The sequence below is a fragment of the Hypanus sabinus genome, chromosome 6 (assembly GCF_030144855.1).
Source record: "Hypanus sabinus isolate sHypSab1 chromosome 6, sHypSab1.hap1, whole genome shotgun sequence".
In the NCBI taxonomy this organism is placed as follows: domain Eukaryota; kingdom Metazoa; phylum Chordata; class Chondrichthyes; order Myliobatiformes; family Dasyatidae; genus Hypanus; species Hypanus sabinus.
The window spans coordinates 153,992,744-154,018,675 of NC_082711.1; the positions used below are offsets into that span (position 1 = coordinate 153,992,744).

Consider the following 25,932-nt stretch of genomic DNA (forward strand, 5'->3'; position numbering starts at 1 on the left):
CATAATGATGGAGATGGAATTTACTGCCATAAGTCTGCAGAACCTATTAGTATTCTATAGATGTTATTAATGGATGATAAATACAAACTTCAATTTAAATCATTAAATTAAATCATTAAATTGATATTTATGTTTGCAACCAGTCAAGAATATCAAGAACTCTACAAATCATTAAAACTAGGTCCTAGCTCCTTTTGATGTTAAGAGCGTCAGCCACTTTAAATTCTTTGCTGTTACCATTTTGGAGGACCTGCCCTGCACCCAGCATGTAAGTGCAATTACAAAGAAAGCACGACAGTGGCTCTACTTCCTTGGGAGTTTGTGAAGATTTGGAAGGACATTTAAAACTTTGACAAACGTCTATAGATGTATGGTGGAGAGTAAATTGACTGGCTGGATCAAAGACTGGTATAGAAACACCAATACCCTTGAACAGAAAGTCCTACAAAAAGTAGTGGATATGGCCCAGTACATCACAGGTAAAGCCCTCTCCACCACTGAGTACATCTACAAGAAATGCTTTCGGAGGAAAGCAGCAACCATCATCAGGCACCCCCACCACCCAGAGCATGCTCTCTTCTCACTGCTGAAGAAGGTACAGGAGCCTCAGGACTCACACCACCTGTTTAAGGAACAGTTACTGCCCCTCAACCATCAGGCTCTTGAACAAAGGAGATAACGACACTCAACTTCACTTGCCCCATTATTGAAATGTTCCCACAACCAACGGACTTACTCTCAAGGACTCTTCATCTCATGTTCTCGATATTTATTGCTATTTATTTATTATTATCATTTCTTCTATTTTTGCATAGTTTGTTGTCTTTTGCACACTGGCTGAATGCCAACTTTGGTGCGGTCTTTCATTGATTCTGTTATGGTTTTTATTCCATTATGGATTTTATAAGTATGCCAAGAAAATGAATCTCAAAGTTGAATATGGTGACGTGGTGACATGTATGTGAACTTTGAAGTACAATATTTCTAAAGCAAAATCTAAAAATCTGCAAGGTATCTCTCCACAACAAGAGTTAACAATCATTTTTGTGCCATATCCCCCAATGATTAACTGAGAGGTCCCTTGACAGAAACCATGCTGACTTTGACTTATTTTATCATTAGTCTCCAAGTACTCCAAAACCTCATCCTTAATAATGGACCAACACTTACCCAACCACTGAGGTTGGGCTAACTGGCCTATAATTTCCCTTCTTTTGCCTTCCTCTCTTCTTAAAGAGTAATATTTGCAATCTTCCAGTCCTCTGGGACCATGCCAGAATAAAGTGATTCTTGAAAGATCATGACCAATGTATCCACTATTTCTTCAGCAACCTCTCTCAAGACTCTGGGATGTAGTACATCTGGTCCAGATGACTTATCCACCTGTAAAGGGGGTTTCTTCTTTTTTCTTTGTTACTGTGTATGTAATCAAAATGGCTTCTTTGTTTTGTTAAAAGCAGGAATGCTTCTTTGTTGCGAAAGAGTGCTGGAAGCTTGTTTGGGTTAAAATTTACTGATAACGAGAATTGTATTCCTTTGTAAACCAATTGGGATTAATGTTCTTCTTTCTTCTGTAAGCTATTGTTGGCGGGCTTTTGGGGAGATCGGCGCGAGGGGTTGAGAGAAAGAGGACGCGATGCTGTAAACTGGGAGAGGAATGGACCCCAAGTGGGGGTCCAAGGCCAGGAGGTACTCTGAGGAGAGGAGATGAAGCTAGATGTGCTTGGTTGACCACTTCGGATGGTCCTAAGCTGCGAGTCGAGGAGTTCGGAGGGGATCGAATGGTGGCCAGAAGACTTCAGTAATTGAGCTCCAACGGTTGTGCACGAAGTGGTTTGGACTTTGATAAGTTTGGCGCCTTTTCTTTATTTTTTTTCTTCATATATACTGTATCGTTATTAATCACTTAGTTATAGTAACCTTTATAAATTGTACTCATTTAATCACATATGGTGTACTGTCTGTTTTTGGGTGAGGCGGGGACATCACGCAGCATCCACACCAGCTGATTACCCAGTTTGGTGGGGCCGAAGGCTGCTCCCCCTAGACGAGAACAAGCTGAGTGAGCCTGAGGCGACCCAGGGGTTACACACCTTAAGAACTTTGAGTTTGCTTAGCACTTTTTCTTTTGTGATAGCAATGGCCCTCACTCCTGGTCCCTGACACTCACAGACCTCTGGCACACCACTTGTGTCTTCCACAGTGAAGACTGATGCAACGTACCCATTAAGTTCATCTGTCATTTCTTTGTCCCCCATTACTACCTCACCAGCATCATTTTCCAGTGGTCCAATACCAACTCTCACCTCCCTTGTACTCTTTATATAACGGAAAAAAAATTCTAGCACCCTGTTTTATATTACTGGCTAGTTTGCCCTCCTATTTCATCTTCTCCTTTCTTATAGCATTTTAGTTGCCTTCTGTTGAATTTTAAAAGCTTCCTAATCACAAAACTTCCCACTCACTTTTGCTACCTTATATGCCCTTTCCTTGGCTTTAATGCAGTCCTTAACTTCCCTCGTCAGCTATGGTTGCCTACCCGTGCAATTTGAGACAACGTCTTCTGTTGGGACATATCTATCCTTGTAAACTATTCCCAGAAACTTCAGCCACCTCTGCTGTGCCATCACCCAGCCAGTATCCTTCTCCAATCCTCTTGGCCGAGCTCCTCTTTCATGCCTCTGTAATTGCCTTTATTCTTGACTTAAGTTTCTCCCTCTTAAGTTCTAGTATGAATTCAATGATATTATGATCACTGTCTCCTAAGTGTACCTTACATTAAGCTCCCTAATAAGATCTGGGTTATTACACAACACTCAGTCTAAGATATCCTTTCCCTGAGTAGGCTCAAGCACAAGCTGCTCTAAAAAGCCAACTCATAGGCATTCAACAAATTCCCTTTCTTGTGATCCGACACCAACCTGATTTTCCCCAATCCTCTTACATATTGAAGTCCCTCATCACAATTGTGTTATTACCCTTATTACATGCCTTTTCCGGCACCCTTTGCAATCTCAACCCGATATTTTGTCTACTATTTGGAGGCCTAAATATGATTCCATAATAGTGAGATTCCATGACAATGGATACTGCTTTCTTGCAGCAGCACTATTTGTAGATGGGCTGTGCTGTGTCTACAAATGTTTGTAGGCTTTTCTGTTCTGAAACATGGAGGGCAATGCAGAGATAACAATATTGTGACAGACTCTGCAGTTACCAGTATGCTAACAATGCTTCCCCCAACATTGGTTACGAAGTGTACAAGTTGGCATTTCTCTCGGTGGGACATTGCAATCACCAGTCACAGACTTCTCTGTGACAAGATTCTGCACGTCTTGAGATTATAAATGGTTTAAAATTAGCCCCAAAAATGTTTTAAGTCTACAAATTCAACTTCCCAGGTTTAGCCAGAATTGTCAAAAACCTAAATATGAAAGCAAAGATTGTTTCTCAAACATTCCTCACGAACTTGATTGAATTCTAAGGGGATTAGACAAAATACAATGATGAAGGTAAAGCAGTAGATGTGGTGTATGTGGATTTTAGTAAGGTGTTTGATAAGGTTCCCCATGGTAGTCTCATTCAAAAAGTTTGGAGGCGTGGAATCCAGGGAAACTTGGCTGTGTAGATTCAGAACTGGCTTGCCCATAGAAGGCAGAGGTTGGTTGGAAATGGAGCTTATTCTGTCTGGAGGTCAGTAAGCAGTGGTATTGAGTAGTAATCTTTCCTGTAACCAATGCTCTTTATGATTTTTATAAACAACTTTGATGAGTCTCTTGAACTTACTCCGGCTGCCCACAAGAAAATAACTCTCAGGGTTGTATATGGTGTCCTAGATTTACTTTGGTAACAAATTTATTTTGAAGATCCCAAAGACATGCAAGTTAGTAGTTAATAGGTTACTGTAAATTGTCCCTGGTGTATGTTGGCAATGCACAGAGAATAAAATGGGACAAGTATAAATGCATGCCTGATAGTTGGCACATACTCAGTAGGCTGAAGGACCTATTCCATCGATTTTAATGTTGGTACTACACCACTTTTCCACCAGGTGGTGCCATGAACCGAGATTTGAAGACAAGTAGTGAATTTTTTCACTTCTGTCCTCCTCTACATCAAAGTTCAAAGTAAATTTATTAACAAAGTACATCTATGTTACCATATACAACCCTGAGATTCATTATTTGCAGGCATACTCAATAAATCCAAAAACCATAAGAGAATCAATGAAAGTGTCCAAATGACAATAAACTGTGAAAATATAAAAAGAAAGAAAAAAAATGAAAAAAGCTATAAATATTGAGAACATAAGAAGATGAATCCTTGAACGTGAGTGCATAGGTTGTGAGAACAATTCAATGATGGGAAAGTGAAGTTGAGCGAAGTTATCCCCTTTGGATCAAGAGCCTGATTTTTGAGGGGTAATACCGGTTCCTGAAACTGATGGCATGAGTCCTAACGTAGACTGAGAAACCACTCTGTCAAGCATCTCTGCTTCATTTGCAAAAAGTGGAATTTCCTGCTGGCCAAGCAGTTTAGTTCCTATTCCCATACGGTGAGCAGATTCGGGTGCCTTAGCTACGAAAAAATAAGGGTCCAGATGTGGCTCATGAGAATGATCCCAGGAAAGAGTGGTTTACATTTGAAGAGTCTGATAGCTCTGGGCCTAGACTTGCTGGAATTTAGAAGAATCAGGAGGGTTCTCATTGCAACACATTGAGTATTGAAAGGTGTGGATGTGGATAGGATGGTTCCTATACTGGGGGAGTCTAGGACCAGAGGACACAGCCTCAGAATTGAGGGACGTCCATTTAGAACAGAAATGAGGAAAGTTTCTTTAGTCAGAGGGCGCTGAATCTGTGGAATTCATTGTTACAGATGGCCGAGTACATTCAAGGCAGAAGTTGATAGATTGATAGGTGTGTAGACAATGCTACCTACATTAATTATCAACTGTTCATTTCTTCACAGTAACAATGCAGAATAAAGTGTAAAAGCCACCAAAAACCTTTGCTGCAAGTAAACGATAAAGTGCAAGATCATAACGATGTTATGATCACAGTCTATGAAGCCAATAATCCATCTCTTCATGCAAGGGGTCCATTCAAGAGTGTGATAACAATGGGATAGAAGCCATTCTTGAGCTGCTGGTATGTGCTTTCAGGCCTTTATATCTTCTGTCCAGTGAGAGAGAGAAGAAGAGAGAATGTCATGGGTGGGTGGGGTGTGTGATCATGCTAGCTCCTTTACTGAGGCAACAAGAAGTACAGACAGAGTCCGTAAAGAGGAGGCTGGTTCCCAAGACGTGCCGAGCTGCGACAACGGATCTCTGCGGTTTCTTCTGGTCACGTGCAGAGCAGTCGCCGTACCAAGCCATTATGCATGCAGACAGAATGATTCCTATGGTGGGAAGAGTCGACTGGGACACGCCAACTTCTTTCACCTTCGCGAAGACCACCAACAGCGTGTTCCCACCCCAAAGCCTGCTTCTGTAGGAAACAGCAGCTCTGTCACCAGCGGGAAAACGTCAGTGACAAACTTCATGATAGATGACTGAACACTGAAAGTAATTCAACGATCTTGCGATAAAGGATGAGGGAAAGCAGGCAACATTGTCACCAAGAGGAAGAGCTGATGGATTCTCAGTGTTACCGATCAAGAATGTCTTTCAGATTAACCATTAAGTTTTTCTAAGTCAGAATCAGAATCAGGTTTATTATCCCAGCATGTGACATGAAATTTGTTAACATAGCAGCAGCAGCTCAATGCAATACATAATATAGAAGAAGAAAATAATATTAATAAAATAATAATAGTAGTAATAAATAAGTAAATTAAATACTATACATATATTGAATAGATTAAAAATTGTGCAAAAAACAGAAATAATATATATTTAAAAAGTGAGGTAGTGTTCACGGTTCAATGTCCATTTAGGAATCGGATGATAGAGGGGAAGAAGCTGTTCCTGAATTACTGAGTGTGTGCCTTCAGGTTTTCATGCTTCCTACCTGAAGGTAACAGTGAGAAAAGGACATGCCCTGGGTGCTGGAGATCCCTAATAATGGACGCTGCCTTTCTGAGACACCGCTCCTTGAAGATATTCTGAGTACTTTATAGGCCAGTACCCAAGATGGAGCTGACTAAATTTACAACCCTCTGCAGCTTCTTTCGGTCCTTTGCAGTGGCCCCTCCATACCAGACAGTTATGCAGCCTGTCAGAATGCTCTATTGATGTTTTTGAGTGTGTTTGTTGACATACCAACTCTCCTCAAACTCCTAATGAAGTATAGTTGCTATCTTGTCTTCTTTATAACTGCATCGATATGTTGGCACCAGGTTAGCAACAGATCTACCTGCACTTGTACTACTTCCGATAGTGTCATAAAGAATTAAAGTGAAGAATGAGACAATCTAGATCGACTGGTCTATAGCTAGTATTTCTACTCCACATGAGAGTTCTCCCACTGTTCTCCATCAAAAGCTGCCACTCTTGCATCTTCCTTCTTCAACTACAGTTATGGAGTGTGGTACCCAGGGAACTTTGGGTCAGGGAATTGGAAGATGTGATCTAATGACATTTGTAAAGTTAAAAAGGGCCCAGTACCCTGGATACGTAGACACCTCAATCCTCTAGCTACAGCCCAGAAAAGGGGTTTTTATTCTTGGAGAGAAGAAGGACTCTCTTTAAGCTATAACATTCTTACAGGCCTTGACACATTGTAGCAGTTTAAGTATGACATTCATTGTGTATTGTGTCTAAGCAATGGTTTTGATGTGCTAAAGACTTACATAAATGGAACTGACAGCAACAAAGCTAAATATTGGGCACCTGCACTACATCCCAAATTACTTTTTGGATTTATTGCAAATGGCTTTGGTTTTGGATTCCTCTCCCGAGTGTAAACATCCTTCTGAAGTCTTTCAGAAAGCCCATCTATCCCTCCAAAACCCTTCCCAATTTGAGAAGCTTATTCCAGGGGTTTCCCTCATCCCTTAGGTTTTCTATTCTGGAGATTCTTCCCTGATACTTATCAGTCCTGGTGTCACCATTCTACTTTTCTTTATGCTTAGTTCAGGAACATTTTATTCTTTTCACAAAGAGGAATCCCGAATTTCTCATGGTACTGTAAATTAAGTTTAATCAATCAAATATTGCGGAGAGGGTGGGGCTGAGAAGGACAATAAATCAGCCATGTTGAAATTGCAGAACAGACTCGATGGGCTGAACAGCCTAATTCTACTCCTATACCTTATAGTTTTATGGTCTAAAATAGGTTTAACATAACTTCTGCACTTTTGAATACAAATTTATATGATAATAAATTTCAATGTTTTTTAAGTAGCCTTCTTCAACATATGATGCTACACCACATTTGCCTTTTAATTCCCTATGTATAATGTCCCCTTCTTATTCGTTCTATGAGGTGCACTGTTTCACACTTATCGGTATTTAAATTTAATCAGGCTTATTGACTTACCATATATTGCACCAGCACTTCTATACCCACATTGGTCTGTTATTTACAGAAAGTAATCACGCTCAGCAGGCATTGCGAATGACAATAACACAAACTCTTTCATATCTACTCTCTCAAGTCTGGTAATGAATCTGGTTCCTTCTACCGGAGTCAAATTCTCTGTAATAGAATTGCAAGGCAAGACTGCATTTGTCAAATGGTTTGGCATACCCAATACGACGCTGCTCAATCACATCCAGATTCTCTGCTCTCTTGATGACTTCCAGGATCACTGCAATTTCATGTTCAGCGAGCGTATGATTTTGTCGCTGTTTGGCTGTTTCATTCGTGTGCACTGACCAACCAGTTTTGAGCCTTTTGAAAAATGAATATAACAGTTACATTTTGTTATTTTTTTTATCAATACACCCACACTCTATCATCATCAACAACAATTAGGAGAACATGGAAGCCTAAACTCAATACCTTCGCAAAAGTGGCCAAATTAAATATTGTAAAAAAAAGTCTGCAGTTGGGAAAAAAAATTCTTCCAACGTCAAATGATTAGGACTGTGAAAAATGATTAGCGTCAGAGTTTTTAATCCCCCAGCACAGAACATTATTCAGTTCTTTGTGTCAATGCAAGCTCAAAGCACAGATTCCTGTATCCCTGCCTTTCTCTAAAAACTCTGAAAATTTTCCCTTCAATACCTATCCAATTCTCTTTAGTAGGCATTGATTCAATTTCTATCATTCTTACAGGTGGCAAATTCCTAATGCTTCCAGGTAAAAATGACTTTCGTCACATCCTCTTGTATCTTTTGATATTGTTTTTTTTCCCCATGGCTTGTGATGCATCGGGCAGCTCAACACAGCACAGATGGAAAGTGTACAAGGAACCAACCAGACTTGAACCTGGGACCACTCACCTCAGTGAAGATGCCACTACACCACCGGCCAACTTGTATCTTTTGCCCATCACCTTAAATCTGCAACTCTTAAACCATAAACCATCTACCATTCTTGCAAATTTTATCTGTACTCCTTCAATCTTATTGATAACTGTTTTGTAGGTAATCCACACAATACTCGAAATTAGACTTCACCAACTTCACCATAACATCCCAACTCCCATATGGAATACTTTGATTTATGAGGACCAATGTGCCAATGATCCTTTGCCAATGGGGACAATTTCCCTCTGTGACCCTAACTGGTCCAAGTCACTTATCTAACAAATCTCCCTACAACCTTCTTTATTCAAAGGGGAACAACAGCAGCTTCTTCATTCAAACCTTGGAACAGACGTCCTTCAAAACTGGGAAACATTCTAGTAATCATTTCTTTGGGGACTTAGACATCCTTCCTAAAATGTGACAAGCAGAAATTAGGCAGAGCACTGCAGTTGCGACCTAAGCTGTGTTTGTACAGATTCAATGTAACTTCCCAATTTTGCAAAAGTCACCCTCAGACCAGCTCAGTCTAATTTCCTGCACACTTCTCAATGCTGCAATGCTCCATCAGGAAATTATACCATCTCCTGCAGATCAAGTGCTATGATTATGGCAGATGCTCAAGGGTGGTTCACGTTTGTATGTGCTTGATCAAATATCCAGAATGAAGCAAAGTATCTTGCAAATGGTCATTATCGTTTGTTGCTCTGGATAAAGTCAATTTTCGATCACATAATGCTAAACAAGAAAGTGTGGTGCACCGGATTCCTGAGCCACAGTTCTATTATAGATTCAAGCTGCGTTGGACAAACCAGCAGCAGCAACAAAGGTAAAAGGGAAAACACTAACTTCAGACCTGCAAGGCTGAGAGAGTGGAAATGCCCCAGTGCAACAGCTTTTCCACTTTAAAAACTCTCCCACACAAAAGGACTCCTGTCATCATTGCATACTATCAGTAGTATTGGTAGTATTCTAATTTGCTCTGTATTTTATTTAAATACTTAATTTATTACTCAGTTAAACGGTAGTTTGTCTTTTTCACGCCATTTTCAATACTTCCATAAAACTTTGGCTAACTAGAGCAAGCACTTAATTGGGCCCAGAAGTACCAGTCCCGATGTGTCCCAGTGAACCAAAATCAACTGTATTTAAAGCAGAGGTTGCTAAGTTCTTGCTAGTAAGGGTGTCAAAGGTTATGGGTAGAAGGCAGGTGAATGACATGGAGAGGGAAAATAAATCAACCATGATCAAATGGCAGAGCAGAATCAATGGGCCAAGTGGCCTCCCTCTGTTCCTATGCCTTATAGTCTTATCGAATATAAGAGGAGTGTGGGAACTGGAGTCCAAACAGGTGATCATGGAGTGTGGGAACAAGGTACCACAGATAGGAAGGGAGAATGGGGACCATGAAATCGGTGAGTGAAAGAGGGCACTGGAAGTAGAGCCCAGGTTGGTGGGTGTGTGGGGGCATATAAATTGCAGGGGCTCATAAGTGGAAATGGTAAACATTACCTCTTGAACCAGATGCTGAACAATCACAATCTCTGAATGATCAAATAGCAGGTTAATGGAGTTTTACAGTACAATATTTTTTATACAAGCTAACATCAGGAAGTGTAACCTTGGGGATGAAATTAACAAGAGCAAATATTTCCTGGAAGTCTTTCTGCTAACACATTTGGACTCACACAGGCAGAAGATAGTAATATTTTAAACCATTTGAAATGTAAAATTAAACTGGCATAACTACTCACTTTGCTCGAAGGGCAAGTTGTCTGTCATTGGGACACACCCACTGATCTGTTCCACTTCCAAATATTGTATCAGCCATAGCTTCTGCCCACTGAGAACCAATCAGGAGAAAAAGGTACAAGTCAATAGTGAATGTCAAGCAACCAACACTCCTAAGTTAAATATCACTGTTTATTTCACATCCATCATTGTTCTAGAATTCTGCAGCTCTTTACAAGGTCTAGGTCAGAGGTCGGCAACCTGCGGCTCCAGAGCCACATGCGGCTCTTTGATCTCTGTGATGCGGCTCCCCGTGGTTTGTTAGCTTTTGAAATGTAATTCGAAATTTGAAGATTATGGTGATCTTGTACAATATGAAAACTTTGCGGAGACACCATTTCCTGGCACATCCGAACAATTAGCCACCGTTCCGACTAAGGGAGATAGCCTACGGGGGTTTGTGAGTACGTGTCTTTTGGAGCATCCGCGCCCATGGGGACGGGTTGAGGGAGGCTTTAAAGCAAGGCTGTTTAGTTCGAATAAAGTTACCTTTGACTGCAGTCTTTATTTTAGCGCTGCGTGTAGCGCTACACCGCTACAACGTGTTTTTTATCGCTATTAATATACATCACAACTGCCAATGCCTGACACCCGCCAGTGCGCGCTTTCTTTTAATTCTTCGATCCAAGGTAGGCTACCTATGTAGTAACCTTCAACCCAACGTCTTTTTTTCGGAGTTCAAAATGTTTTTGTTGCATGCAGAAATGTAATTTCGTTTTCTCTGCAGGAGTTCATCAATTTCAAAAATGCAACACATTATAGTTTGTTTATACATAGCATAAAGGCAAAAAAAACCCGTTGTATGCAGTGTTATTTCATTTTGTGGCTCCCAGTGTTTTCTTTTCTGTGGGAAATGGGTCCATATTGGCTCTTTTAGTGGTAAACGTTGCCGACCCCTGGTCTAGGTAAATGAAAATGCAGCAGCACAGCAAAATTAGAGGCAAAGATAAAATCAAAGATGCTGCTTAAAAGACTATTTGACTTCAGAGAAGCCATATTGAAGCTCATATTGTTTTAATCAAATACTTAACATGATTCTATCCACTATAAAAAAAAGCATTACAGTTCTTCAAAATTTATATCTTGTCAACTAATCTCATTAGGAGATTTGCTTGGCACAAAAATATCAACGTTCATTTTACAATTAGCCATTTCTGACTGGCAGCATATCCATCAGGTCTACACATAATAACTTTAGTCCACTGCTCCACTCTCTCCATACTCCAAACTGTGCGGCTAAGTGCAGCTCAAACGATATCAAATGACATAACTATTGTTGGCAGAATTTCAGATGTCAGCAAGGAGGCGTACAGGAGTGAGACAGATCAGCTGGTTGAGTGGAGTTGTAACGACAACTTTGCACTTAACATCAGTAGGACCAAGGATCTGGTTGTGGACTTCACGAAGGGGAAGCCAGCAGAACACACACCAGTTGTTATTGATAGGCCAGCAGTGGAAAGGGTGAGAAGCCTGAAGTTCCTGGGTATCAACATCTCTGGAAATCTATCTGGGCCCAAAGTGGCGATGCAAACACAAAGAATACTGCTGGCAGTTATATTTCATTAGGAGTTTGAGGAGATTTAGAACAATCAACTTTCAAAGTAAATTTATATCAAAGTACATGTATAGGTCACCATATACTACCTAGAATTCATTTTATTGCAGGCATTCACAACATATACAAAGAAAAACAATAGAATCAATTGTAGGGACATGTTCAGCACAACCTTTTGGGCCAAAGGACCTGCATTGTGCTGTAGGTTTTCCACGTTTCTAATTAAAACCACAAAGACAATCCATGTGCAAAAGACAACAAATTGTGTAAATAAAAAAGGAAAACAAAATAACAACAATAGATAAATAGGTAAAATATAATATTGAGGAGCTGTAGGGTCCATAAGCTGCGGAATCAGTTGGAACTTCAGTATTAGGGCGAGTGAAATTCTCCGCCCTGGTTCAGAAGCCTGATGGTTGAGGAGTAATGAATGACTTCTCCTGACTGTGCTTTTTGGAATAATTCCTCAAAATATCCCTGGAATTTCTGTGTCTGACCAACATGTTATTGCGTTTGTTACATTGATAGCTAGGAGGGCTATCTTGTTGAAATGGAAGGATATATCAGCTCCTACTTTGTCACAATGGTTCTCTCAAGTGGTGCTGTGTCTTAGCTTGGAGAAAATTAGAAGTCGAACCTTTGAACCTTTATTTGATTTTGAGAAGAGACGGGGCTCATTTGCTCGTTATTATCATTTCTTTTTTTTTTAACTTTTTTTATTGCATTTTTAAATGATTACAAAGTATGAAAAAACAATGTATATAACCCTTACCCCCTCCCTTTAACCCCTCCCCCCTAACTACCCTATAGAAAAAAAGAAAGAAAGAAAGAATGCCTGGTTGTTGGAAGATCTCCACATGCTCCATGGAATTCGTAACAACTTTAATATGTATATTTATTTCTTTCCCCTAATAACCAATTGTTTCATCTTCAGAGCATCTATATATTTAATCCTGTCTTTTGTAAATAAGGGCTCCAAATTTTCAGAAATGTTTCGTATTTATCTCTTAAATTATAAGTAATTTTTTCTAATGGAATACAACCATAGATTTCTTTCTTCCAAGAATCTATACTTAAATGTGTATCCGATTTCCAAGTAACTGCAATAGCTTTTTTGGCTACTGCCAGTGCAATTTTTATAAATTCTTTCTGATACTTATTTAGTTTGAGTTTCGGTTTTATCCCTTCAATATCACCTAGTAAAAATAATATTGGATTATGAGGAAGTTGTGTTCCTGTAATTTGTTCCAGTAAAAGTCTTAAATTTGTCCAAAAAGGTTGAATTTTAGAGCAAGACCATGTCGAATGTAAAAAAGTACCAGTTTCCTGGTTACATCGGAAACACTGATCCGATAAATTTGGATTTAATTTTTTTATTTTTTGTAGTGTAATATATAATTGATGTAGAAAATTATACTGCACTAATCTTAACCGAACATTTATTGTATTTGTCATACTATCAAGACATAGTCTTGACCAATTTGTTTCTTCAATTTTAATATTCAAATCACTTTCCCATTTTTGTCTTGACTTATGGACTCCTTGTTTAATTACCTGTCTTTGAATCAAGTTATACATGCAAGATATAAATTTTTTAATATTTCCTTTTTGAATTAAAATTTCTATTTCATTAGATTTCGGCAATAACATTGTTTGACCTAATTTTTCTCTTAAATACGCCCTTAATTGAAAGTAACAAAATAAAGTGTTGTTTGATATTTTATATTTATTCTTTAATTGATCAAATGACATTAATATACCTCCTTCAAAACAATTCCCTATATATCTAATCCCATTTTGAATCCAATTATATAAAAGTTGATTGTCCATTGTGAAAGGAATAAGTCTATTTTGAATTAAAGATCTCTTTGCTAATAAAGATTTTTTTGTCTCATCATCAACATTTATCTTATTCCATAAATCAATCAAATGTTTTAATATAGGAGATTCTTTCTTTTCCCGTTTCCATTTAGATTCCCATTTGTATATAAAATCTTCTGGTACATTTTCTCCTATTTTATCTAATTCTATTCTAATCCATGCCGGTTTATCTTTCTCGAAAAAAGATGCAATAAATCTAAGTTGATTTGCTTTATAATAATTCTTAAAATTTGGAAGTTGTAATCCTCCTAGATCAAATTTCCATGTCAATTTTTCCAACGATATTCTTGACATCTTACCTTTCCAGAGGTATTTCCTCACATATTTGTTTAACTCTTGAAAAAACTTCTGGGGTAATTGTATTGGTAATGATTGAAATAAATATTGTAATCTAGGGAATATATTCATTTTTATAGTATTTACTCTACCTACTAATGTTATTGGTAATGCCATCCATTTTTCAAGATCTTCCTGAATTTTTTTCAAAAGTGGTAAGTAATTTAATTTGTATAAGTTTTTTATATCATTATCTTATACCTAAATATTTTATACCATTTGCTGGCCATCTAAATTGAGTTATTAATCGACATTGATTATAATCTCCTTTAGTAAGAGGTAAAATTTCACTTTTATCCCAATTTATTTTGTAACCCGATATTTTCCCATATTCTTCTAGTCTATAAGATAATTTGCATAGTGAATGTAATGGATCTGTTAAATAAAGTAGAACATCATCAGCAAATAAGTTAATCTTGTATTCTTCCTGATTAACTCTGAAACCCTTAATATCTGGGTCCATTCTGATTAATTCAGCTAGTGGTTCTATTGCCAACACAAATAAAGCAGGTGATAGTGGGCAACCTTGCCGAGTTGATCTTGTTAACTGAAATGATGTTGAAATTTGACCATTTGTCACTACTTTAGCTTTGGGATTAGTATTTAAGGTTTTAATCCATTTTATAAATGATGTTCCTAGTCCATATTTTTCCAATACCTTAAATAAAAAATCCCATTCCAATCTATCAAATGCTTTTTCTGCATCTAAAGCAACTGCCACACTCATTTCCTCCCTCTTTTGTGCTAAATGGATTATACTAAATAACCGAGTTACATTATCTGCCGATTGTCTATTTTTGATAAATCCTGTTTGATCCATATGCACTAATTTTGGTAAGCATTTAGATAATCTATTAGATAAGATTTTTGCTATTATTTTATAATCGGTGTTTAATAAAGAAATAGGTCTATATGATGCTGGTTTTAAAAGGTCTCTGTCTTTTTTTGGCAATACTATTAAAATAGCTGTTGAAAAAGATTCTGGAAGTTTATGCGTTCTTTCCGCTTGATATATTAACTCCATAAAAGGAGGAATTAATAAATCTAAACTTTTTATAAAATTCAGGTGGAAAACCATCTTCTCCTGGAGATTTATTACTTTGAAGTGATCCCAAAGCTTCTTCAACTTCCTTCAATGTAAAAGACATACCTAATCCCTTCTGTTCTTCTATATTTAATTTTGGAAGAGTTATTTGTGATAAAAATTCTTCTATCTTAACGTCATCATTCTTTGATTCTGATTTATACAACTCAGAATAAAAATTCTTAAAAGCCTCATTAATTTCTAGAGGTTTATAAGTAATTTCATTCACTTTTGTCCGAATTGCATTTATTGTTTTAGAAATCTGATCTGTTTTTAACTGCCATGCAAGAACTTTATGTGATCTTTCACCTAGTTCATAATATCTCTGTTTAGTTCTCATAATTGCTTTTTCTGTTCGATATGTCTGGAGTGTATTATATTTTAACTTCTTATTAATAAGTTGTCTTCGTTTTTCTTCTGTCATATTTCTTTGAGATTCTTTTTCTAATTTTATAATCTCTTTTTCCAATTGATCTATTTCTATCATATATTCCTTCTTAATTTTAGAAGTATAACTTATTATCTGGCCTCTCAAATATGCTTTCATTGCTTCCCACAATATGAATTTATCATCAACTGAATGTAAATTTGTATCTAAAAAGAACTGAATCTGCTTTTTCATAAAATCACAAAAATCTTGACGTTTTAGTAAAATTGAATTAAATCTCCATCTATAAATTGATTCCTCTTTATCTATCATTATCATTGTCATTATTAAAGGAGAGTGATCAGACAATATTCTTGCTTTATATTCCACGTTTTTCACTCTATCTTGAGTATTTGTTGATAATAGGAAAAAATCTATACTTGAATATGTTTTATGTCTATTTGAATAGAATGAATAATCCCTTTCTTTTGGATTGATTCTTCTCCATATATCAATCAAATTTAAATCTTTCATCAATGATAGAGTTAATTTTGCTACTTTTGATTTTGTAATAGCCTTTGTTGATCTATCTAAAACTGGATCTAAACAAAAATTAAAATCTCCACCTATTAATATTTTATCATGTGCATTAGCCAAATTCAAAAAGACCTCCTGTATAAACTTTACATCATTTTCATTTGGTGCATAAATATTCATAAGAGTCCATAGTTCTGAAAAAATTTGACAATGTATAATTAAATATCTTCCTGCCGAATCAATTAATACATTTTGTATTTTAATTGGTAAATTTTTATTAACCAAAATAGCAACTCCTCTTGCCTTTGAGTTAAATGAAGCTGCAATAACATTTCCAACCCAGTCTCTTTTTAATTTCTGATGTTCTATATCCGTTAAATGAGTTTCTTGTAAGAAAGCTATATCTATTTTCATTTTTTTTTTTTTTTTTTTTTTTTTTTTTTTTTTTTTTTTTTTTTTTTTTTTTTTTTTTTTCAAATTTCTTTCTTTTTTCTTTCTTTTTCAATCTTTTTATTGATTTTTACATATACACAAAAAAAAATAACATAGTAATAAGTAAATTATAAATACAATAGACTTGAAATCACATTGATAAGATAATAATATCCTACTAAACATCATCAAAAGAAAATACCTTAATCAAGTCCACATGATTATATGAAAAAAACAAATAACCATTAAAAAAGAAAAAAAAAATATTAAAAAATATGTGAGAAAAAATATATATTAAAAAAAAAATAAAACACTAAACTAAACTAACATAGGCAATAATAACAGTTTACAAGTATAAGATAGTGTCAAAGAACTCCGGAACTCCACACCTGAACATGAATAAGCAGAAAGGTCCGGAGAAGGCCAAATTAATTCATATGAAAATGTCGAATAAACGGTCTCCAAGTTTCTTCAAATTTAATTGATGAGTCAAAAATAGTGCTTCTAATTTTTTCCAAACTCAGATAAGAAATAGTTTGAGAAAGCCACTGAAATGTAGTAGGAGGATTTACTTCTTTCCAATTTTGTAGTATAGACCTTCTGGCCATTAATGTTACAAAAGCAATCATTCGTCTGATTGAGGGGGAAAACTGATTGCCATCTTCATTTGGTATACCAAATATTGCAGTAATAAAATGAGGTTGTAAATCTATATTCCAAATTAAGGAAATAGTAGTAAATATATCCTTCCAATAATTATGTAAAGTGGGACATGACCAAAACATATGGGTCAATGAGGCCACTGCTAAATGACATCTGTCACATAGAGGGTTAATATGAGAATAGAATCGAGCAAGTTTATCTTTAGACATATGAGCTCTATGTACAATTTTAAATTGTATTAAAGCATGTTTAGCACATATAGAAGAAGAATTAACCATTTGCAAAATTTTTTCCCATTTATCTGTTGATATGTTATATTGAAGTTCTTTTTCCCATTCTTGTTTAATTCTAACTGATATTTCTGGTTGTATCTTCATAATCATATTATAAATAAAAGCTACTAATCCCTTCTGACAAGGATTTAAGGTAAAGATCAAATCTGTAGTGTCCATCAAAGTTGAATTAGGAAAAGATGGTAAAACTTTATGTAAAAAATTTCTAATTTGTAAATATCTGAAAAAATTAGATTTAGGTAATTCAAATTTATTAGAAAGTTGATCAAATGACATCAAAGTATCTTCAAAAAAGAGATCACGAAAACATTTTATACCTTTCCTTTTCCATATGTTAAAAGCTTGATCTGTCCAGGAAGGTTTGAAAAAGAAATTAAATAAGATAGGGCTATCAAGAACAAAGTTTTTCAAAATAAAGAACTTACGAAATTGAAACCAAATTCGTAATGTATGTTTAATAACAGGATTAAATATTTGTTTATTAAATTTAACTAAATCCGCAGGAAGACAAGAACCAAGAACAGAGAATAGAGAATATCCCTTTACCTCATTACATTCCAAATTTACCCACTGTGGGCACAGTGGTGAATCCAAATCTAATTTCCAATACAATAAATTACGAATATTATTTGCCCAATAATAAAATCTAAAATTAGGTAAAGCTAAACCCCCATCTTTTTTTGATTTTTGTAATTGCTTTTTACTTAACCTAGGGTTTTTATTTTGCCACACAAATGAAGAAATTTTTGAATCAATGCTATCAAAAAAAGACTTAGGAATAAAAACTGGTAGGGCTTGAAATAAATATAAAAATTTCGGTAAAATCATCATTTTGACAGCATTAATCCGACCCATTAATGATAAAAACAAGGGAGACCATCTTGTAGTAAGTTGATGAATTTGATGAAGCATAGGTAAAAAATTCATTCTAAATAAATCTTTATATTTCTTGGTAATTTTTATACCTAGATAAGTGAAGTTATCAGTAACAACTTTAAATGGTGTCCTATCAGTCAATAAAGTTTGTGCATTTAAAGGAAATAATTCACTCTTATCTAAATTTAGTTTATAACCAGAAAAAGTACCAAATTGAACCAACAAGGATAAAATAGCAGGAATAGACCTATCAGGGTCAGAAATATATAACAGCAAATCATCAGCATAAAGAGATAATTTATATAACTTCTCATTACGGGTAATACCAAAAATATTAGGAGATTCACGAATAGCAATAGCTAAAGGTTCTAATGCAATATTGAATAATAAAGGACTTAAGGGACAACCCTGTCTCGTACCACGAGATAATTGAAAAAAAGAGGATCTGTGGTTATTCGTAAAAACAGAAGCAACAGGTTTATGATATATTAATTTAATCCATGATATAAAATTAGGACTAAAATTAAAATTTCTCAATGTATTAAATAAATATATCCATTCAACTCTATCAAAAGCTTTTTCAGCATCTAATGAAATAACACATTCTGGGATTGTGGGTGGTGAAGTATGAATTATATTAATCAATTTTCTTACATTAAAAAAGGAATACCGATTCCTCATAAAACCAGTTTGATCTTCTGAAATAATCTGAGACAGTACTTTTTCTAATCTAATAGCTAAAATTTTTGTAAGAATCTTAGAATCTACATTTAATAATGATATAGGACGATAAGATGTACATAAAGTAGGATCTTTATCTTTTTTAAGAATTAGAGAAATATTAGCTTCATAAAAAGATTGAGGTAATCTCTTCTTAGCAAACGCATCATTAAAAATTTCACATAACCAAGGAGAAAGCAAAGAAGAAAAAGTTTTAAAAAATTCTACTATATAACCATCAGGACCAGGAGCCTTCCCTGAGTTCATTGATGAAATAGCCTCTCCTATTTCCACTATAGAAATAGGAGCATCTAACAGACTATGATCTTCATCAGTCAGTTTAGGAATATTCAAATTGTTAAAAAAATTATCTATCATAGACTGGTCACCATCAAATTCTGAATGATATAAAGATTTATAAAAATCTTGAAAGGTATTATTAATTTCTTTATGATCAGTAGTTAAATTACCGTCTAATTTGCGAATTTTAATAATTTGTCGCTTAGTCGAGATAGCCTTTAATTGATTAGCTAACAGTTTACCAGTACGGTCACTATGAATATAAAATTGAGCCCTGGTCCTAATTAATTGATTTTCAATTGAAGAAGATAATAGTAAACTATGTTCCATTTGAAGCTCAACTCTCTTCTTATAAAGTTCTTTGGTAGGAGTCACAGAATAAATCTTATCAATTTCCTTAATTTTATCCACCAATAAAGCAATATCTAAATATCTTTGTTTTCTTTTACCAACAGAATATGAGATAATTTGACCACGAATAAAAGCCTTAAAAGAGTCCCAAAGTATTCCTCTGTCGATTTCTTCAGTACAGTTTGTAGAAAAGAACAAGTCAATTTGCTGTTTTATATAAGTAATAAATTCTGGGTCTTGAAGCAAAGTAGCGTTAAGTCTCCAAGATCTGGTGTTATTGGAATAGTCCGAAATCTTAATAGATAACTTCAAAGGTGCATGATCCGAAATAGTAATAGAATCATATTTACAATCAATAACATCCGTTAATAACCGATGATCAATAAGAAAATAGTCAATTCTAGAGTAGCTATGATATACATGTGAAAAAAAAGAAAATTCTTTATCTTTAGGGTTCAAAAACCGCCATATTTCTGTAATTCCCGAGTCAACCAAAAAAGAATTAATAAGTAGGGCTGATCTATTCGGAAGAGTGCGAATAGGTTTAGATCTATCCATCGAAGGATTCAAACAACAATTAAAATCTCCACCCATTATCAACATATATTCATTTAGATTAGGAAGAGAGGTAAATAAACGTCTAAAAAATTCAGGGCAATCAAAGTTTGGAGCATAAATATTAACTAGAACAACTTTCCGATGGAAAAGTAAACCAGTTATCAACAAAAATCTACCCTGTGGGTCAGAAATAATTTCATGATGTGTAAACGATATTGAGGGATCTATAAAAATAGACACACCCCTAATTTTGGCGGTACAATTCGAATGAAATTGTTGACCCTTCCAGAACCTAAAAAAACGTTGATTATCCTCCCTCCTGATATGGGTCTCCTGTGCAAAGATAATATTAGCATTCAGTCTATGGAATACTTTAAATATTTTTTTACGTTTAATCGGATGATTTAAACCATTAGTATTCCAGGAGATAAAGTTAACAGATCTATCCATCATACCAATATTAATTGTGTGTATCATAAAAGGTTAAAAAGACACATAACCCACAATTCAGGAAGGAGGAAAATTGATTCAGGAGCAGCCGGAGAACATGACACCTCAACAATATTAGTAATTTAAAGTCGGCCCATAAACTAAAAGCAAAAAAATAAAAAGCAAAAGCGTGAAAAAAGATCCCTACCCCCTCCCCCCACCCTTCGAAAGAAAGCCAAGCGGCAGGCGCATAATCTAATACTAATATTACCCCCATTTCAAGATGGCAGCTCTATAAAAAAAAGATTAGAAGAAAACTATATATCACCCAAATTAAAATATAGAGTTGCAAAAAAAAAAAATATATATATCAATCAGAATAATAAAAAAAAAACTAATATAATACAACAATCATTAATAAAAAAAAAGGTATAAACGTCAAAATTTAAAAGTGTAGTATACCTTTAAAAAAAATCCCATATTCAAATACAAGATGACGTTTCAAGAGCAAAGACTTATGGGAAGAAGAAACGCCATTTTGAAAAAAACCATATTACTAAATACAAAAGTGAGTTCAGCGATCTGTTAAAAGACAAAATGACATTTAAAAAGAAAGGGATATAGTACAGTACAGCATATATATAAAAAAAACTAAAAGTCCAAAACATTCGTCCCATATCTGAGTACAGGCAAACAGATAAATGCTTGTAAAAAAACAGAATCTTACGGGAAAAATAAACAACTTAAAAAAAAGATAAATCATTAATGCAAAATATAAACGTATATAACCAAAACAGAAAGAAAAAAAAGAATATTATCAAAATTAAAAAAAAACATCTATAGACAATGAAGCTAGTAAAAAAAAACCGAACCCATAGATCAAAAAATAAAAAGTTATAACCCAACTTCATAGGTTACAACTTAAAATAGGAAGATATCCTCTCTCCGAAAAATCTTCCACATAACACATAGTTCAAGTTGCAGTAGAAGATCGAAATTCTCCAACAAATTTCTTCGCTTCTTCCAGAGTGTTGAAAAATCGTTGACTGTAGTCGGGCAGCACGATTCTAAGCTTAGCTGGATACATTAAAGCTTGTTTAAGTCCGATGGAATGAATCTCTGCCATCACTGGTTTAAAAGCGATCCTGGCTCTCATTACTTCAAAAGAATAATCCTCGACTATTCGAAACTGAAAGTTTTTGTAGGAAATCATACCTTTTTTACGAGCTAATCGAATTAGAAGCTCTTTCTCACGAGGATAATGAAGGCGAACAATCACCGCTCGTGGTTTATCAGGCACAGACGAAAACCTCGCAACTCTGTGAGCGCGGTCGATAACAGGTTTAGTTTGCAAACCCTCATCACCGAAAATTTCCCACAGTAATTTAGAGAAAAATTCAGTTAAATCACCGGACTCAACTTTTTCGGGAAATCCGATAATACGCAAGTTCTGTCTGCGAGATCGATTTTCGAGATCAGAAATTTTAAACTTATACTGATCTACAGTCTTAAGAGTCGATTGTACCTTCTTATCCAACACTTCAATTGTACGTACTTTTTCAACAATTAATTTTTCAAGAGTCGCCAACTTATCTTCATGCCGCTGAATAACCGATGCCTGCGACTGAAACTTAGTATCAAGCGATTTAACAGCTCCTTCAAGTTCAGACATTTTCGTGGTAAACGTGTTTTCCAAACTTGCCATTTTACTTTCCAAACTTGCCATTTTACTTTGCAACTTGTTATCCAAACCTGCAAGTTTAGTGTCCAGAAGATTAGAAATTGTTTCAACAGATAACGGCTCCTTAGACGATTTCTTACTTGTAGCCATTTTAAGTTCGGCAAAGTTAGATCAAATATAGTTTTAAAAGAAAAAAAAGTCAATCGAAAATATCAACTCATTTGATTAAATTCGAAAAGATTAGATTAAAGGGTGATTATAGTTAGAAAAGTGAAGAGCGCCTAAAAGGCAGATGTTTACGTCGCCATCTTGAAACTCCACCCCCCTATTTTCATTTTTTTAATGTATGTTAAAATTCTTTTTCTTTTTATTGGTCCATTAAGCCCATTAACATTAAAACCCAGGACATTCCCTCTTTTCATTGCTACCATCAAGGAGGTGACACAGGAGCCTGACAACACGCCATCAACATTTTAGGAACAGTTTCTTAGACCATCAGACCTTAAGACATAGGAGCAGAATTAGACCATTCAGCCCATCATCTGCTCTGCCATGCAATCATGGCTGATCCTGGATCCCTCTCAACTCCACACACCTGCCTTCTCGTCATGCTCTTTGATGCCCTGAACAATCAGGAAACGATCAACTTCCCCCTTAAATATGCCCACAGACTTGGCCTCCACCACAGTGTGTGGCAGTGCATTCCTCAGATTCACTACTCTCTGGCTAAAAATATTCCTCCTTATCTCTGTTCTAAAAGGTTGCCCCTCAATGTTGAGACCTTGCCCTCTAGTTCTGGATAACCCCACCATAGGAAGCATCCTCTCCACATCCACCTTATCTAGTCCTTTCAACATTCAGTAGGTTTCAATGAGATCCCCTGCATTCTCCTAAATTCCAATGAGTACAGGCCCAAAGCTGCCAAATGTTCCTCTATTTTAACCCTTTATTTCCAGAATCATCCTCTGGACTCTCTCCAACGACGCCACATCTTTTCTGAGATATGGGGCCCAAAACTGTTGACCATACTCTAAATGCAGCCTGACTAATATCTTATAAAAGCTCCAGCATTATCTCCTTCCTTTTATATTCTATTTCCCTTGAAATAAATGCCAACATCACAGTTGCCTTCCTTACCACAGCCTCAACCTATAAATTAACCATCTGGGAGCCTTGCAGAAGTCCCTCTGCCCTTCTTATGTTTGAATCCTCTTCCCATTTAAATAATAGTCCACACTAACTGTTCCTTTTACCAAAATGCATTGTTCATTTACCAGCACTGTATTCTACCTGCCATTTTTTTTCCCATTCTTCCAATTTGTCCAAGCCCTGCTACAATCGCTTTGCTTCCTCAGCACTACATACCGCCATCAATTCCACTATCGAAATCATTGACAAACTTTGTGAAAAGTAGCGGTCTTAATACTGAACCCTGAGGAACACCAATAGTCACTGGCAGCCAATCTGAAAAGGTTCCCTTTATTCCTACTCAATGCCTCCTGCCTGTCAGTCATTCCTCTACCCATGCCAGTATCTTTCCTGCAACAAAGGCCATGGGATTTTATCTTCTTAAGCAGGCTCATGTGTGGCGCCTTATCAAATGCCTTCTGAAAATCCGAGTAAATGACATCCACTGCCTCTTCTTTGTCCACCCTGCTTGTTACTTCCTCAAACAACTCTAACAGATTTGTCATGCAAGATTTCCCTTGACAAAAACCAGGCTGACATTGACTTATTTTATCATTAGTCTCCAAGTATCCTGAAACTTCATCCTTAATAATAGACTACAACACTTTCCCAGCCACTGAGGTTAGGCTAACTGGCCTATAATTTCCTTTCTTTTGCCTCCCCCCCCCCCCTTCTTAAAGAGTGGAGTGACAATTGCAATCCTTTAGTCCTCTGGGACCATGCCAGAATCAAATGATTCTTGAAAGATCATGGTCTTACGTCATCAGCTTTCTGAATGGACAATGAATCATGAACACTACCTCACCTTTTTTTTAAATTCTTTTTTAGCACTACTATTTAATTTATTTTTTATATATATTTCTTATTGTAATTTTTAGTTTTCATTATTAAGTAACGTACTGGTGTAATGTACTGGTGCTGTAAAACAACAAATTTCATGACAAATGCCAGTGATACTGACCCTGATTCCCTATCAGGCTGTGATGCAACCTGTCAGGATACTCTCCACCATGCATCTAGAAAAGTTTAAATTTTTAGATGGCATGCCAAATCTTCACAAACATCTAAGAAAGTCAAGGCACTGCTGTCCCTTCTTTATAATGGCACTTACTGTATATGCTGGACCTAGACCAGATCCTTTGAAGTGATAACACCAAGGAATTTAAAGTTATTGGCCCTCTCCACTTCTGATCCCCTGATAATCCTCCAATTTCCACCAAGGACCCTTTAGCAAATTTCTGCAGATGTACCGTGGAGGGCATTCTGCCTGGCTGCATCACTGTCTGGTATGAAGGTGCAAATGCACAGGATCGGAAAAAGCTGCAGAGATCCAAATATCAAACTAGTGCTCCTGGGGAGGGGAAGATGATGAAATGCCAATTAAACTCATGTTAAAATACTTTTCCATGTTTTTACTCTCCTAATCAATATCTTTTTTTAACTTCAGCTGCATCACAAACCAAACCACGTTTCTTCTAAATATTTTCTTTTATGTTTCTTTTAAGTCAGCCTTGATGTTGATCCATATTTGGAAGAAGCACCAAGAGTACCAAGGGTTCAGAATGTACCACAGGTGATGCACTTTAATATCCATCACTAAAGAGGCCTAGCAGTACAGATGGAGCCGTCTGAGTCCTGAAGAACATGGCTGCCAACCTGAGATGGTGAGTGAACCCATGAGGAATAAATATAATTCATCACATCCTCATTATGACAGATACATCTTTTCACAACAGCATTGGGAGGAGACTACCATACAGTCTTTACGAAGACAAAGTTCAATCTTCACATCAAGAATATCATCAATCTCACTGTGTGTCAAAATAATTGTACTAAATGGCAGACCCAGAACAGCTCTGGTGACTGGAGCCTGTGGTTTGCTCAGTTCCTTCATTCAAAGGCAAGAGAAGAGGAGATGATAATTAGAAATAAAAATAAAAGATGAAGTAAGAATTAATAATTTTCAAAAGGATGAAAATTTATAAATAATAAATAATTTGATATTTATAAATAACAAAACCTTCACATGAACAAAAGCCTCAGGAGTTTTATAGCAAACTCTCAGAGCAAGCTAATGATATGAAGAACAAAATATAAATTTTCTATGACCAGATGTAACAATCAATTCTTTAGTGATTAAAAATGCTGTTAACATCAGTGGTTACTATAGAAACCATTTCACCACAGTGCACTCTACTAATGGGAATTACATACAGAGCTCTGACAAGAAACCCAGGGTTGTATTACAAGCTCAGGAGTGTACTCCTATTATACAGAAATTATTTTAAAGTATATATGTAAGCATACTTTGGAAAATTATTAGGTCTGATCCCTTTCAGGTAAAATAAATTGACAGTCTAAAATATCACAGACACTGGAATACTACAGTTAATTTTTTTCTGTTCAGTAAAAATATTACAACAGATCACCATAGAAACTATATTACACAATGTTGCTGCTAATCCTGAAATATTCAA

The 25,932-nt window shown here is 35.9% G+C and overlaps 1 protein-coding gene across 5 annotated transcripts in view; it reads right to left on the minus strand.

Moving 5' to 3' along the window:
• The window catches only part of LOC132395973 (rab effector Noc2-like), a 234,463-nt gene that overhangs the window by 131,170 nt on the left and 77,361 nt on the right, over nucleotides 1-25,932 (minus strand). For all 5 annotated transcript variants that reach the window (XM_059973219.1, XM_059973221.1, XM_059973217.1 and 2 more), the window contains 2 exons: nucleotides 10,168-10,256; nucleotides 7,692-7,835 (listed from right to left, as the gene is read on the minus strand). In XM_059973219.1, the coding sequence (XP_059829202.1) occupies nucleotides 7,692-7,835; nucleotides 10,168-10,244 (221 nt within the window). In that variant the 5' untranslated portion in view covers nucleotides 10,245-10,256. The remainder of the gene's footprint in view (nucleotides 1-7,691; nucleotides 7,836-10,167; nucleotides 10,257-25,932) is intronic.